Source organism: Channa argus, chromosome 2, assembly GCF_033026475.1.
Source record: "Channa argus isolate prfri chromosome 2, Channa argus male v1.0, whole genome shotgun sequence".
Classification (NCBI taxonomy): Eukaryota; Metazoa; Chordata; class Actinopteri; order Anabantiformes; family Channidae; genus Channa; species Channa argus.
This window is the reverse complement of record NC_090198.1, coordinates 17,079,432-17,096,069: the sequence shown is the minus strand read 5'-3', so window position 1 is coordinate 17,096,069 and position 16,638 is coordinate 17,079,432. Positions and strand designations below refer to the sequence as shown.

The 16,638-nt window shown below is 40.9% G+C and overlaps 1 protein-coding gene across 3 annotated transcripts; it reads right to left on the bottom strand.

The window, feature by feature from the left end:
• Positions 1-15: 15 nt before the first annotated feature.
• Positions 16-14,896, bottom strand: mapk6 (mitogen-activated protein kinase 6). Of its 3 annotated transcripts, none has more exons than XM_067495961.1 (8): positions 14,672-14,896; positions 8,913-9,780; positions 8,497-8,814; positions 3,770-3,914; positions 3,255-3,419; positions 2,919-3,114; positions 2,603-2,720; positions 16-2,383 (listed from the first exon to the last, which is right to left on the bottom strand). In XM_067495961.1, the coding sequence occupies exons 2-8, from the start codon at positions 9,147-9,149 to the stop codon at positions 1,286-1,288; spliced, it is 2,277 nt and encodes a 758-aa protein (XP_067352062.1). In that variant the 5' UTR covers positions 9,150-9,780; positions 14,672-14,896; the 3' UTR covers positions 16-1,285. The 3 variants fall into 3 exon arrangements, with proteins under 3 accessions (XP_067352062.1, XP_067352064.1, XP_067352061.1); XM_067495963.1 differs by lacking the exon at positions 14,672-14,896 and adding an exon at positions 12,957-13,131; XM_067495960.1 differs by lacking the exon at positions 14,672-14,896 and adding an exon at positions 10,615-10,765.
• Between the last annotated feature and the right edge of the window lie 1,742 nt (positions 14,897-16,638).

Here is a 16,638-nt window from a genome sequence, read left to right as displayed (position 1 = left end):
AAGAGACTGGCTGAACTCTTTGCCAGTAAATTTTTATTGAGATATTCTGTAGAACAGGGGAACCAATGATTACAAAAAAAAAGTTCTTAAGTGTTCTACATGCTACACCTTTACCTAATCATGCTTGCCTGGAAAAATTACATACAAATTTAACAAAAAACACATTTAAAACTGACGTACATTATAGTCACCATTTACTTTAAATGTACCTTTCTCTTGCCTCCATGCACGCAATTTTGTACATTACACGAAAAAAAAAAAAAAAATTAAGACTTCTGGTGTTTCTTTACACCATAAAGCATTTTTTCCACTAGACCAACGCACCTTTAAAAAAACAAAGCAAAACCAAAAAAATAAAAAATAAAAATCCATTAGGACAAATATTGATGGAAAACCGAAAGCCTCAACTTCTATTAGAACATAATAGATAAGTTTGCATCCTACCATAAAACAAAAGATTGCCAGAATGAAAATGGAAGTCTGTCCAACTCCTCAATCTTCAATAATCACACTGAAATAACACATTGATAAAATAAATATCGCACATTTTTTGAAATAAATAATGATTACTGAAACACCTCACTATGTTAAATGCTAGAGTGAGACAGATTTTCATTTATGTGACCACTTCATTTCATGGTATGAGCATGGTCAAGTGTGTAAAGCACTAGTGCGGCTTCGAGTGTCTCTCGCGGCTGTTACCTTGAGGTAGATAACACATTTATAATAACGCCTACGATAATGGTTGCTGCTGGCATCATGTGTCAGATTTACAGTATGAAAAGGGTTATAAAGGAAGCTTTCTTTGGGGAAAATGTTATAAAGTCATAAAAAAAAATAAAACAAAGGAGAACCCATTTTACCTTGTGTATCCCTTCCCAGGAAAGGCTAATTGAAAGCACTTTAAAAGCCTACAGTAATGTTATCGTCCACCATCCTTCCTTATGTCACACCCAAACCTAATCTCTTAAATCCTCTACTCCTGTCCACCTTTCCTCTAGCTACTTCTCACCTGCCCTGTTTATCTACAGTACTTCAGCGTGTGATTGACACGCCAGTTTAGTGATGAGGGTGTAGACCCATGGAGACCCTCAGAGTGATGACCGAAACTCTTTATAACAAATCCCCCCTTCTCAACACTTTAAAAAATGTTTTAAAGTAGCCTTAATAAAAAAAATGTATGAAATGATTCAAGTATAATATACCATTATTATAAAAAAAACAACAACAACAACAAAAAAAAAACACTACCTAGATTTTGCACTGTGATGGAGGATACATTTCTTTAATTAAGATGCTTGAAGATGCTGCTGTATGTTTTGTGGGCGATCTGTGGGGAGCATTTGACAGCGCAGGGGGTTAGGGATGCCTGGATGGATTTTAGAGGCAAGTCATCATTGCTGTCAAATCCAGGGAGGGCCAGAGACTCCAGCTGCACATTAAGCACGATCTCCGTGTTTCTACTGAGGAAGCGGTCATCATGCTCTCGCCCCTCGAAGGGCTCCGTGTCTGGGTTGGCTGCAGTCTCTGCAATCCCCTCTTCGTTCCGGCTGAACAGGCGATCCAGGTAGCTGGTGTAAGTACTCTCCTTCTGAAGGTGGTTCTCTTTGCCAATGTCCCAGCATGCTTCATCTATCAAACAGCCGTTCTCTCCAATTCTCTCCCCAGAACCGAAGTTTTCCCAGGGGTGAGCAGGCCAGGCACTGTCCCCGCTGACGATTCCTAACCCTCCTCCACTTAACTGGGCGAGGTTTACCAGGCACTTTTCCTCCTTCTCCTGACTTATGGATTTGGACATGGAGCCTGAGCGGGGAGCCTCCAGCTGGGAGACAGAGGAGTTGAGCTCGTTCAGAAGGCCCACATCGCTGAGCAAGGCCATGTCCTGAGAGGGTTCTGGCTGCAGGCTCAGTTTAATGGTGCTGGCAATGAAGGAGTCAAAATCAAAGCCTCTGTTCTGCTGGCCCTGAGGCTTCTCTGTCTGGTGTTTCTCTTGCTCTTTGTCCTTCTTCACCGGACTCTGGGTCTTCTCTGCCTCTTGCAGTGCAATCTGAGCCTTCACAAGACCGTTCTTCTCACACTTGCTCTTTGCCTTGCGATCAGCCTTCTCTTTGCTTTGCTGCTCTTTCCAGTTGGAGAGGTCAATGATGAGCTTGGGTTCATAATAGTGGTTGACTTCACTGTCCCTCCAGATAAGGTTGTCCAGGTAGGAGGGTGAGACGGCCTTGTAGTTACAGGTGTGGCTACACTGCAAGTCACAGTATTTGTTCTCGTGGTGGTCATCGTCCTGCCAGGATCGCTCTGGTGGCAACAGACTGGAGTAGTCAAAAGACAGCTCATCGAGAAACTTCTCCCGATCCCCATCAGCATATTTACGAGGATCCACCTGCAAACATACAGCCACCGTAAGTGTAAAGCAGTCAGGACGTGGAACTTGATTAATACTTTGAGTTTCTTATGTATTTTTGTTACTCTTAACAGCTCAATAGCAGATCCCCCATTGATTGGATTCTTATCAACAAGCATTCAAAAAACTATGTTTATATTGTAGAAGCAAAGATATTTTAACAGAAGTATGCAGATGTTTGTCTAAATTCAAACACACCTGGACCTCCTCCTCGTCTGTTACATCTGAGAGTGCCCTCGGGTCAACTTGAACTTCGTCTGGGTCGTGGGTGCTGTACAAGTGCCAGTCTGCCTCTGACAGCTGGCTCTCATGATATCTGAAACAATAGGAAAGAAGAAAACAAACCATTCAACTAAACTGAAAAAAGTGAGCTATAAAACCATATTGACACTGTTTAGTTTACAAAGCAAACAATTCACTGCTAAATTAAACTTATACAAGACAAATGGCTCAACAGGGACAATTAATTATTTTAAGATCACAGGTTTTAGTGGAAATAAGTGAGTAAACAAACCTGTCCCAGATATGGCTATGACTCTGGTCCATGAGCAGGATATCATCTACTTCATCCTCAATGTGGAAGGGGTGCATAGAGACAGGCTCATCCAGGGGAAAGGAGTAGTCAGCCATATAGGGGTGGGCCAGGGCCTCCTCTGCAGTAAGCCGATCCATGGGGTTAAAGGTCAAAATCTTCTCCAGGAAGTCCAGGGCTGTAGAAGAAAACCGATAAGATTACCAAGAATGAAAGATGACATATGATGTATATGACCCTGACTGCTCTGATCTGAATAAGTTTGAGTGGGGGTGGAGGGGAGAGAACAAAATAAACAAACACCACAATAGTACTTACCATGGGGACTGATGTCAGGCAGCAGTTTGGACAGCGGTGTGTGAGGCTTGGACATGTCATTGCGGATGAAGACTGGGATGACACTGTGGAGCTCCTGTCTGTCCTCCTCTCGCAGCACAGGGATGGACTCCAAGATCAGCTGCATTTGCTCCAGTTCATGAGCTCCTGAAACAGCAGACACTTCACATCAGTTACACAACATTCAGCCTCCGCATGACTGAGTAACTCCTTCAGCAGGTAAGGCCTTGTTTTGTACAAGGCTAAGCGCAGCAGATCATTAGAAGGATATGTAATTTACCTTGTGTTTACCTCAAGGCAATTTCAACATACACAAGCAGTCTCTCCCAGATACCACTGGATTTGCAAACACGGGGAATAGAGGTAATAAAACGAGAATGACTTTAAGCTTAGATATACTAAGTGAACAAACTTTTATTTCAAAGTAAACCAACCTGCTACTGTGAAGTTTATATGTGAGGTGAGTCACTCATGGGAAAGAAAGAGTCAACATTTACCTGCAAAGAGGGTTTTTCCTGTGAGCATTTCAGCAAAGATGCAGCCAGCGGCCCACATGTCGATGGCTTTGGTGTAGTTGTTGGGAGAGAGCAGCAGGCGGGGAGATCTGTACCACTTGGTGACCAGACCTTCAGAGAGATGACCCTGTGATAGGAGACAAGACATTTTTAGCTGGACTGAAGAAAATAACAAATTGGACATCTTCAAAATGTCCCTTATCAATAAGCTGTTGTAGCTTTGTGTTTAGTTAATATATAGTTATGAGAATCTACACTCTTTTTCATTAAGTAATAATTGTTAAACACTTTAAGTGCCTTAGCATTTTAATGTTTGGTACTGCTAATGTGATTCACAGAAAAAATAACTTCATAACCCCTGTGCTAGCTCCTTGATGGGCCCACTTTGTCCTAGTCTTTGTCTAACTCTCTCTCACACACCCCCAGAGAAAAAAGACAAATGAAAAGGGGGGAGATCAGACATGTGCAAGCCCTGTCAGCAGTCTGAGAGAACAGGGTAAATCCCCCACTGCCACACATTGACACAATAGTGACACCAATCTGCACTCCAGTTTCACAAAGTGGCTGACCACTTTCAGGGAGAGGAGGACATCGTACACAATGGAAAATGACCTGTAAGTGCTTGTGTACACACTGGGGGAAGGGAGATGGTAAAACAACTGTATCAATTCCCTTTCACTCCCCTACATGTAGTGGTAGTTTGTCGTGAGACCAAAATGGTCAGCTCAAACATAAACAAGGCTCCTGTTTCTGCCCTTATTTAGCCAGAAGTACATGGTCACACTATCCTGAAATGTACAGATACTCTGCACTATAACAACCAAAGTGTAAAGATGAAACTCCCTACTTCAAGTAACCTGCTAATCTGTCTGAAGACGTTTCCACATATGAACTCTAGACAATGTCTGACGAATCAGATTACGACATTGTCTAGAGTTGTTGTTTCACACATTTAACACAGAGGGTAATTGTCTGAATCAAATGTTCTCAATTACAATTAGTCCTTTAGCAGATGCTTTTATCCAAAGCAAATTTTAACTAAGCAGCAAACACTAGGGACAACTTAGGGGTTTAGTTTCTTGCCCAGGGACACTTCGACTTGTAGCCAGGAGGACCGGGAGTTGAACTCTGGTTTGTGGACAACTGCACTACCAACTGAGCTACAGCCCTCACCCCCATGTTTTCTCACATGGGGTGGTGGCTGTAGAGAAACTATCCTGAATTTGTGAGTGGCACCTTGTCAGAGCATGCAGGCGCCATATCATGATAGAAAAAAAAAAAAAGGGCTGCAGAAAACAATTTTTGCCAACTTTAAATCAATAAAAAAGATTTGCTGCTCTATCCATAGATATGCTTACTATTCACCTGATGTACATGAATGCAGCTATGGCAGAGAAATCACGCAACCAGCTTAGCACAGCACTGTGAAAGATGTAGATTAGGTCAGACAGAAGGACTATCAGGTCATTACATAATGACAATTCTGTGTATGATAAATAGTGAACTAAAAGGAACAGATTGGTAAACATTTTAGCTTGCTTCGTACTTTTACTGATTTCTAAGTGAACCAATCACCACAAAAACAGACAAACATGCATTAAAGCAACTGCCATCTCAGTAACTCTGGCAACAGTTGATGATTAACATAACCACCTGGTTTAGTTGAGATCAGTCTGACACAATGACTCATACCAGGTTCCCTCAGTATGCCTGACTGCCATTAGTCACAGCAGTTTTTACTGACACCTAGTCAGACCTAATAAAGGAGTCTGAGATCCCCGACTCAGCCTCAATTCCAAGACAAAACTGTGCTGCTCCAAACAGCCTGAGGACTTTAGGCTAAAATGGCAAATTTCCTGCCTGGTGCTAAACGTTTTTTAGTCTTGGTCCAACTTTAGTACGATAGGGGGCATCAATGGAGACTGTAATTTAGCTGCAAGAAACTGCAACGATTGTTTTTTTTTCAGACTTGGAAAAATAAGTGAGGCCACATCTCTGAAATTCATCAATTCAACTTCCTAGTGTTTTGCCTTGTTAGATCCAGTAAAGTTTGGTTTCAGACAGGCCTGTTGCTGGCTGAATAACTGGGTCAAGTGTGTGTGTGTGTATGTCCTTGCAGTTGTGGTTTGGAGCTCTGTATAGCACAGAATACTTGTGTGTCAGAAAAGACTCCGTGAACCCTCTTGTAACATTCCTTAAAACTCTCCCATTATAGTCTCTACAGAATCTCAAACTTTTACACTGATCTACAGGCAAGCACAAGATGCCACATCCACATTTACTAGATTAAAATTTTAACTTCAAAGTAAGTGAATTGGCAAATAGGCAATGTTATAGATCAAAGACTGAATCTCTCTCTCTCTCTCTCTCCCCCACACACACACACTAAGCAGATGTGATCTCACTTAGCTAAGGCACACATTAAACACGTTACACAACTCCTCAGTAGTTAAAGTTTACAACCTCAGCAAGCCTTGTTTGAAACTACGGTCGCTCAACCAAAGCCAGTGCTGAATGTTAGGCTCCCACAACAAGACAAAGAACACGCTGGGAAAAGGGTAATCAGGGTTAGAAAACACACTTGAATTCATGTAATTCTTGATTCGGAGCCACCACAAGTAGCCGCCTTATGGTTGACCTGGGCAGAAACAGCTCAGATAGCATATTAGCACATGTACAGTTGACAAGCTTTATACAACATACTCAACTCATGAGTAGTTATGTTTTACTAACAAGCAATACAAAAGTAAAACTGCAGGATGAAAAGGTGAAACAAATGCCTTGTGCCTACGCGAATGATGCATTAATGCTACTGACACTGCGCCAGTACCTGAGGTTCACTGGCAAAGAGCGCTGCTTTATTTAGAAATAACATTATTCAAATAACATGCACTCAGCCACCCAGCTGCTCTGGCTCACCCTGCCAGAGAGAAGCAAAAGGTGGTTGTGAAAGCAGTTTGCCCCCGATGAGTCTACCCTAATGTTTGGAAACTGAACCCAAGGGTTTTTTTAACATCTACACAGTTCAGTAGACATCATACTGTAGTGTAGGAGCAAAGAGTTCATGTTTGAGCAAGCCTCATTTTGGTCTGCGACATCATACAAATACCATAAGGTGGCTATATTAGCCATAAAATGGCTTGTTCAAATCAGTCTTACTGTCTCCTTCAAAAAAACTCTGCAGTAGTCTGTTGAAGTACACAAGACCCTATCCCTTTAAAGCAGCTTTTCAATAACCCCTTGCCCATTTGTTTCATATCAGAAAACAATGTTTATATAAAAAGGAAAGAATGGACACATTGGAAACTCCTATGCAAGGGAGAAGGTTTAGGTGGTTGGCTACAGTGAACTGTGAGAAATTCTCACTTCTTCCTGACAACTATGTGTGCTCGCCTTCCTCTTCCTATTGCAGAGACACCCATTGTCTCCACCTAAGATATGACTCATGAGAATCTAGAAGTCACAGCTGAAAATGTGACTTGACTTTAAAACACTGTGGTTGTGTGCTAAAGATAAACAGTTCTCGTAGATACGTTTATAAGTCTGTCTAAAATGTATGACTGTAGCAGAGTTCTCTCCTCGTATAGGGATGTGAATGAGCCAGTGCCAGCCAGAGGGATCACATCACGTGAGCCCACTTCAGACCTTCTCATGACTAATCTGAGACACGTGTAAGCATCTGACTGCCTCAGTACTCTGAGGAGATCCAGCAGCTACATGGAGAGGGAGGGAGAGACTTCCTAACCTAGATTTCCTCACATCACACCACCATATGGCCTCCAACTGGAATTTCTTCATCCCTTTATAAGGTGAAAGAAACACAAAGGCAATGCAGGACTTCCACCTGGCTACAATTATTTAAAACATTAAAAAACCTCACACTAAAGACAAAAGCAACCTTCTATTTTCCTACCATTTAAACTGCTTCACAAAACACATGTTTACAGAAAGCATTACACATGTACATTAAACACATGGCGTGTTAACATCTGGCCTTAAATATGCAGGTTTACATTATGACAGGACCTGATGAGGAACAAAGACAAAGGCTGCAAAGCAATAAAAAGAGCATTCCACAAGTCCCAATTTTGATTCTACAACTCAAATGGCATTAAAAATGTAGTAAAGGGCCTTCACAAGTGTAGTTGTTGAAAAACCAAGTACTCTTGCAGCATGTTTATATCTGATCTATTGCAGCCTCAAGCTTTAAATACCATCACTACAAACTGACCCAGGCTAAAGGCTAAACTTTGTATTTTGCTCATGCTACATTTCAGTATTTGCCCCCACCCCCCACAGGAATTTGAGTTTTCCTCTTTGTTATGCTACATTATCATGAGCTCAATTATTTGTATATTTAAACTTGGAAATGAGTGCATTTTCACTCCTAACTGTACATATTTGTAAAGGGGCAAAAAAGTTCCCACGGTTGTGGTCTCCTGAGAAGGAAAACAGAGGCGTTACCTAACAGAACCACATCTCTTCTTGTTTACTTCCTGCTGCAAAACTATGTCACCCTGAGAAGCACTGCGATACAGGGAAATAATGTAAACATCTCGTGACAGAACACAGTGGGCAAAAACTGTGCAAACAATGTTATGTTTGCGTTACTTGGAACTCTAGTCGTGCATCGTTTCAACACACTGGTTGTCATGGAAACCATATACCTAATTTTCCATGAATACACGACTAACTGACAATGGTCCTACCTTGTGAGAGTAGTGTGGATCCATAATGCGGGCCAGCCCAAAGTCCCCTATCTTCAGTACCAGGTCCTCTGTGTTGACAAACAAGTTGGCAGGCTTGAGATCTCGGTGTAGCACATTGGCAGAGTGGATGTACTTCAGACCCCTGAGGAGCTGGTACATGAAGAGCCTGGCATGGCCCTCAGACAAAAGGCCTCTCTCCAGAAGCTGACACAAGTCTGTCTCCATGTACTCTTGCACAATGTACACAGAGTTGACCTCCGTCAAGGACACCACATCTTCTGTTAGCCTGCGACCGCTCGGGCCAAGCGTCTCGAAAACCTGGTGTCATTAAAAGCAAAGTCAGTACAGAATTTCACAATAATAGTAACATAACACAATAATATGAATTTAATTTGAGCTGATCCCTTGTGACTTACCTTGACAATGTTGTCGTGGTCGAGGCGTCTAATAATCTTGATCTCCCGGAGGGCATGCTTTACACTCTGGGGGTCTGTCAGGATAATTTTCTTCACGGCTACACTCTTCTCACAGTCTGTGTCAACTGCTGAGAACACCAGGCCGTTTCCCCCATAGCCCAATGGTTTCAGGTCTGTGTAGCGGGAACCAAGGTCAAAGCCATGGATGTTCATCAGTGACTCAAACTTCTCTGCCATGGCCACGGTTTTAGGCTTAACAGTTGATCTCTGGTCTGTTTCAAGTCAGCTTTTCACACTAATACTGATATTTTTCTGACAATTCCCCCGCTGCTTTACAGGCTGAACTAACCCACCCCTGTACAGATTACTACAGAGTTCCCTCCCACCTGGACAGGGGACTCAGATGCAGAGCAACAATGTGTAGTCAAACTTTCTTTCCATTGTGAACAAGGAGGGGGAAAAAAAAAAAGTACTCCTCCACTGATAGAAGATGTATGGAAATGTTTAAATTAAAGTTCTTCTAGACTAGTGTTTATAGACGGCAATTGAATGAAATTTTGAGGCCAATTTAAAAACGCAGAGACTATGTTAAACTATAAAAACATGTAATTGCATCCTCACAGTGCAGATACATTCAGTGTATGACTGGTCCTGAGCAGCTTCATATGAAATGTGCCTATGTGCACGTTTTTTTCCTTCCTTGTTTCAAATATTTGTGTAATGTTTCTGTCAAAAATCACCTCCTCTCTAAAACTGAAATGATTCTGGCCCTAAAGTCTTCAAAGTAACTTTCCACCCTCAGTGATCAGGTGGCTCAAGCTCACCACAGTCACAATCAAAACTATCCTCCATTTTACTTGGGTATAACCTGAAAGACAAAACGAAAAGAACAAAACACGAATCAGAGTCAGTTTTGTTGGTCATGTTTGCGCATAGCAGGAACTTTCGGTTAAAGTAAGCAAGAATCAAAGTATAAAAAAAACAGTGTCAGTATTCAACAACAGGAAATACCTCCTATGTGTAGTCATACTTTAACCTTCGTACAAGTGTTAGTGTAATATGTTGGGGATTCACAAAGCTAAAACCCAAACAAATCAATCAACCACCTCTTTCCTTTAAACGTGGTGACAAATGGAAATTAACCCCTCCCCCGGCCGGTTAAGCGCTTGCTAGTCCGGTTTCTGGGTACCGATTCAATTGTAAGATAGCTAACCTGAGCCACCGTTAACATTAGCAACCACGAGGATGCGTAAACATCCTACGTTAGATTGAAAAAACAAAAAAAACTTTATTCAGACATTTACATGAGAAAAGCGCCTGTTTTTTTGGCGACCGCTGGGTCTGATTAGCGGAAACAAGCCGATAATGGAAGACTACTGCCAGACCTCCGTCTACGTGGTCAAATGTGTCACATGGGGGTTATACGTTAACACACACATAAACCTAAATATATACGAAAAACAAATACCTCAATTTATTTTATACGGAATAAATTACAAACACGCCGTTAAAGTGAGAGCCAAAGATAGCGCAAACAAAGGAGCCGTTGTTGGCAGATCTTCTGACTCACGTTAGGCTACGTTGTTACAGCTAAGCAGCACAAAGCCGACATCGGTTAAACCGTTCGAAACAACCGCGAATCCACAGTGAAACGACATAATGTAAAGATCAGTGGCAGAATCGACATAGAAATATTACTTACAGTCCTTTCTCGTTGCATTAGTTATGTTAAATCTTAATCAAACCAGAGACGGTTCGACTAAGCTCAGCTCTGCGGAACCGCTGCTATCGCCATTGAGGCAGAGAGGAGAGATGAAAGGCAGCTTGACGTCACAATGTTACCTTTAGGGACGGTCGGAAAGGTGCCGACTACAGTGAGAACTCACAGTTCACACATTTTAGAGAAGTAATTTGTTACAATCTGAAAGAGTTTTTAATTATTATAAATTCGTTATTGCAGTGTTGTATTAATTTAAATGATTAGTTAGCTATGCAGATTGTCAGTGCAATCTCACCTCTCTCTCTCTCTCTCTCTCTCTCTTTCTCTCTCTCTCTCTCTCTCTCTCTCTCTCTCTCTCTCTATATATATATATATATATAGTCCATGATATATATAATAATCTGAGACACTAAGCATACACTAAGTGGAAGGAAGGAGGCCAAACATTAGTGAGAGTCAGAGTAGTAGTCAGAACCGCTATCTAGAGCATGAATCCTCAGGGAAGGACAAACCTCAGCATGGCATGTACCACAGTCAGATAGAAGAAGTGGCTGATATTGAAAAATCCTACCAGTGGCTGGACAAAGCTGGACTGAAAGACAGCACAAAGGCACTAATCCTAGCAGCACAGGAGCAGGCTCTATGTACAAGATCAATAGAGGCTGGGGTCTACAATACTATGCAGGACTCCAGGTGCAGGCTGTGCAAAGTTGCCCATGATGCAATCCAGCACATAACAGTGGGATGCAAGATGCTAGCAACAAGGGCATACATGGATCGCCATAACCAAGTGGCTGGCACAGTGTCCTGAAACATCTGCGGTGAGTATGCGCTGGATGGGACACAGCTCCAAAGGTGGTGGAGAATGACAGAGTTAAGATTCTCTGGGACTTCCAGATACAGACTGACAAACTGGTAATGGCCAAACAAACTGACATAGTAGTTGTTTACAAACAGAACAAGGCTGTAGTGGTAGATGTAACAATCTTAAGTGATAGCAACATCAGGAAGAATGAATATGAGAAGCTTGAGAAATACCAAAGGTTGGAAGAGGAGTTAGACAAAATGTGGAAGGTGAAGGCACAAGTGGTAATAGGAACACTGGAGACTGTGACCTCCAAACTGGGAGAGTGGCTCCAGCAGATTCCAGGAACAACATCTGAGATCTCTGCCAAGAATTGTGTGCAGTCCTAGGAACAGCTAAGATACTTCACAGGACCCTCAAGCTCCAAGGCCTCTGGTAGAGGAATCAAGCTTGAAGAATGGAGTAAGACCGCCCCAAAAGAAGGGGTAAGTGAGGAATTTCTCTCTCTCTCTCTCTCTCTCTCTCTCTCTCTATATATATATATATATATATATATATACATATATATATATATATATATATAGCCTTAAACTAAAGAATAAATAAATCAAACTGAAACTAAACTTAACTTAAACAAAAGAATAAATGTGATTTTTTTTTTTATCACATGTCAAATACATAATTCAAATAAAATCTACATTGCATTGTCTGTTGCATATCCGAGCCGTACTTGAAAGCGGCAGGAGTCAATCAAAATGCTGTAGAAGTTGGATATCGCTTGAAAGCGGTAGCTCGTAGATTAAAATTTAAATCAATAATTATGGGCTTTGATAGGAACAAACAGCGTCGTTCAAATACCAGTAATAGGCATAAACAAAAAAGTTATTATGATCTTTATGTGTAGTCATCGAACCTTTGAAGCAGTAATCAGTCACAGCTGTAAACTAAAAAAGAGACCCAATACTATGAGTAGCTAATATGCTAACATCTGCATAAAACAAACAAACACATTAACATGTTTGTCCGAATAATGTCTTGCTGCTTGCCATTTTTTATTTATTTTTTGTTGTCCCTTGTAGTTTAAAGGCAGACCTATATGATATGGAGGGAAATCTTTTCTGTTTTTTTTCGCATCCAAAAACAGATGAAAAAAAAAATATGCATGTGGTAAAACATGTGGTTAGGCTACAGGCCTATGGCAGCTGCGGATCTTACCTGAATTAGGGAACCCAGTGGTAATGTTTTTTTGTATTTTTAGTTTATAATTTCCCATCCTTCAAAGCCTCAGTGGAAATTTTAAGACAAAAATGATCTACCAAAAGTTGCCACGGGGCCACATTCTTTTTTTTCTGAACTGTTTATCCATGCACGTTTATTGTATTTTATTTTTTCATAGACTAAATTCTCTTTTGCCTATGTGTCCACGAATGAATCTGGCCTTTAATAGGAATTGATGCTGTTTTCAGATTATGGCACGTAGCTGAGCCTGTGTGAAAAATCCCTCGGTGAGGTCACTCACTGCGGCTCGCGGATTTACGAAGTCCATCTGGCACGAATATGCGCGGTTTGTTTCTCTCACATTTCATCCCCAGAAGGCTTACGCATCCCGAGCAAAACAAATTCAAAAGATCAGCGAAGGTGCTGTCTATCAATCAGACTGTTGTTTGTGTTCCACAGCCCCCGATCCTCTCTCACTGTGGATGCTATGAATGGATAGATGGGCGGGCAGGCAGCAGCATCACAGCCGCAGCAGTCTGCATCAGCATCCGCAGGCAGACCATGTGAGAACCCATGTGCCCGAGATTGCAGATGGCTCTCACAGGCCGGGATGGGCTCTGCGATTGAGAGAAGAAACTGGATGGAGGCCGAAAGGGATGCGACAGAAACGGCCTCAGTTATTAGAGGGACAAGGAGAGCGAATTGTTGGGTCAGACGTGATTATAGGCCTACTCTTATTTCTTTATATTTTGTCTCATGCATCAACGTTTTCAAAGACATAAAGTTGTACAGTAGTAGCGTTTTGTATGGCTATGGCATTAGCATTTAAAGAGAGACAAGGGAGATATTAATACAGTCATGTATTAAATTTTTTTAGTTTAAAGTGTTAGACTGATTTCAACTCTGATTTCATCTAGTTTTCAAAAAAAGGGAAATTACATTACTTTCAAAACAGTTTCTATTCTTTGCTGGTTTACAGTTTGTTCGCAAAAAGACAATGCCTTGAGCTTTCATCAACCTCCTCTACACAAAGGTCAGAGGTCAAGATGGTGCACCTTGTTTTTTCTCTAAGACATTTTACATTTTAATGAGACATTTCTGAATCCCATTCTTCTTCATTCCAAACAAAACAACCAATCCTGCACAAGCAAGTGAAAATGTATTTTATAATGTCTGCTGACAATATGATCCTCTCCGACTGGCCTCTGGGACCCTCTCACAAGACTCATTGGTTCCTTGTGACTGAAGCTACATTAATGATTAAAGATCACATCTGTGAATAAGTTATTGGCACTTGCTTGTCCCATCAGAGCTCTTTGCTCCCTGCTGTAAATAAATGAATAAAGGTCATAAGTTAAAGCTGCTTCCTGTGTCTTACCATGACTTCTGGTATAATTAAAGTACTCCAGCAGATTTCGGTATGAAGACATAAAAACAACCTTCACCTTATCATAAACACAACAAATTAAAATTATGTCTTAATTAGATATTATTACAACGTTTGCTACAGGTCTCCCTTCTAACAGTGAGTCGTAACCCTGGAGACATGAGAATTACCATTTGTGAAGAATACAAATGTAAGTAATATTGTCAATTACAGTTACTGATAGTGCTGTATTACTGAAAAGCTCGATTGTCTCAAGCAAAACAAACACTGATGCAATCCAGTTGTGCTGTTTGTTGAGAACAGACTATCACTTGCATGACGAACGAGGTTATGCACATACTGTTCACCTGCGCTAATCTGTTAATGATAGTTGCGTGACTCTTACTGTCTCTTACACTCATGCATACACTAATACATGCACCTACAGTATACAGAGCATTTGAGTGTGTCAGTCTTCCATCTGCATCCTCTATTTTACCATAAGCCATAGCTATTCTCTCAGTTTCACTTGTTTTCTTTGTTGAATTTGTTTTTGTCTAGGGAAAAACAAAATTGTTCTTAACATAACTGACCTGTTACATTATTGTCTGGTTATCTCTTACGAAAATTTGTATCTTCTTGCCACTTACCAAGGCTGAAATTCTCCTGAGCTGACCCGAGCAACATGATGTCAAAGTTAATAGTCCATTTGGGAGAATTTATACTATACATCCAATCCTGGTAGTTCAATCAGACAACTGGAGATATTTAAGAGCAGTCCAGTATTTCCTTCCTTGTATATATGTGGGAATGTAAGTATATTCTCAGAGCCTTGGTGGTGTGTTATCCTACTCCATGTGCCTCTGGTTGTGAGGTGGAGCTCCATGGAGAGTTAATATAGGCCAGGCCAGAGAGGGGAGGAGTCAGTTCTCTGCATGGCTTGGCCTGTCAGTGTGTCAGACCCACTTCTATTAAAATCCACTGCCACCACCTCTCTGTCTCTCTCTTCCGCAGCTACATTGGTACTTTTCTGTCTTACTTTTTTTCATATTTTCAAATCTTCACATAGACATATTTTCTTTTGGCCCAATTTAAGCAAAGCTCCTTTTTTCAGCATTCACTGAAATATATTCTTTTTTGTTAGTGGGATTTTTGCAAAACCACTTCCAGTGATTCATGATTTCCAATAAAGGGGATACAAAAGTATCATCGGAATGTGAATGTTCCGCATTGCATTTCTTTGGCTTATAAAAATCTTTAAAAGTAAAAACTGTGTCCACCCTTCTACTAATAGGGCCAATTTGTGTCCCATTACAGCATATCCACATGTAATATTCTTGTTCATGTATCATGTACTTTCACGTGTTCCTGACATAAGATCACTGCTAACCACTGCACTGCTAACCCTCCAAAGGGGAGTCTTTGTGTTTTTAATGCTTTTAGTAGGCCCAGTCAGCATCAGTGGGGGTTTCATGAAGTTGCAATTGTACAAAAGCCAGAGAAGATTTATTGCTGATTCCTCTGGAAAACTATGGCTCTCTTTTTTTCCTTCTGCCCTATAAAAAATATCTTTCCTTTCTGTAACCAATGTTCTCTCTAATACTCACAATATCACATGATGTGTCTGCCACTTTCCACCTGCCATGCAGATCTTCCTGGCAGGGCTGTCTTGTTGTCTGTCTTGATCTGCTTGTCATAGGCCAGCTTGCTGGCATCTTGACAGATTGTTGAACAGTAGAGAAATATGTGTATCTGAGTTTATTTGATCTTTAAACAAGATCTGGATTAGCTAATAAAAATATCTAACCAAACATATGAGGACAAGGGCAAAGCTATGTTTTTTGTTTCATGTATATATAGCTTTTGTTACTTCTACGTTCAGGATTACAGGATTCTCAATTGCTAAGATGCGTTCAATGAAACTGTGATCCACTTGATCTTCATCATCACAGTTTGAGCACACCAGAAATCTTCTCTTCCAAATGTGTTAACACATTTACACTGGTTTTCATACATTTTTAAAACAGTTAACAGACAAAATTCAGTGACCCAAAACTTTGGTGTATTGACTGTGTAAACAAAAGAAAACAAATGTTCCCAATTTTTCATGAAATTGTTATTATTTTTCACTGAAGACACTGAAGACATGATACATCACCATAATACACCACATTGAGTGTCTGAACTGGTCAAGTATAGATGCTCAATGTAGCTCCTGCATGTCAAAGAGAGACAGGTGCACATAGGAATGAATCAAGAAATCTTTCCAAAGCACATGAGCAGACTGCAGCAGTGTTTGTGAACTCTAGTAAAATCCGTGTTGGATATTGGGAAAATTATAGATGTATTTTGCTGTCCATTGTGCAGTAACTGTATGAAAGAGTGTAAAAAAGTTTAAAAAGTTGTGTTGTTGGGGGAAAATGTTTGCTTTTGTTGCATGTTTTTTATGCTTTGTTAGTGTAAGAACATTTTGCAAACAAAATGTATTATTTTGAGTGAGCTCCTGTTTTGGCCAGTGTGTTAACTGATTCTAAAATGTGACTTCACAGTGGACACAAGAGTCTAAGCAAATGAAAGAAACTGTCAATGCTGGGCTCAGCTGAAAAACACCATTTAA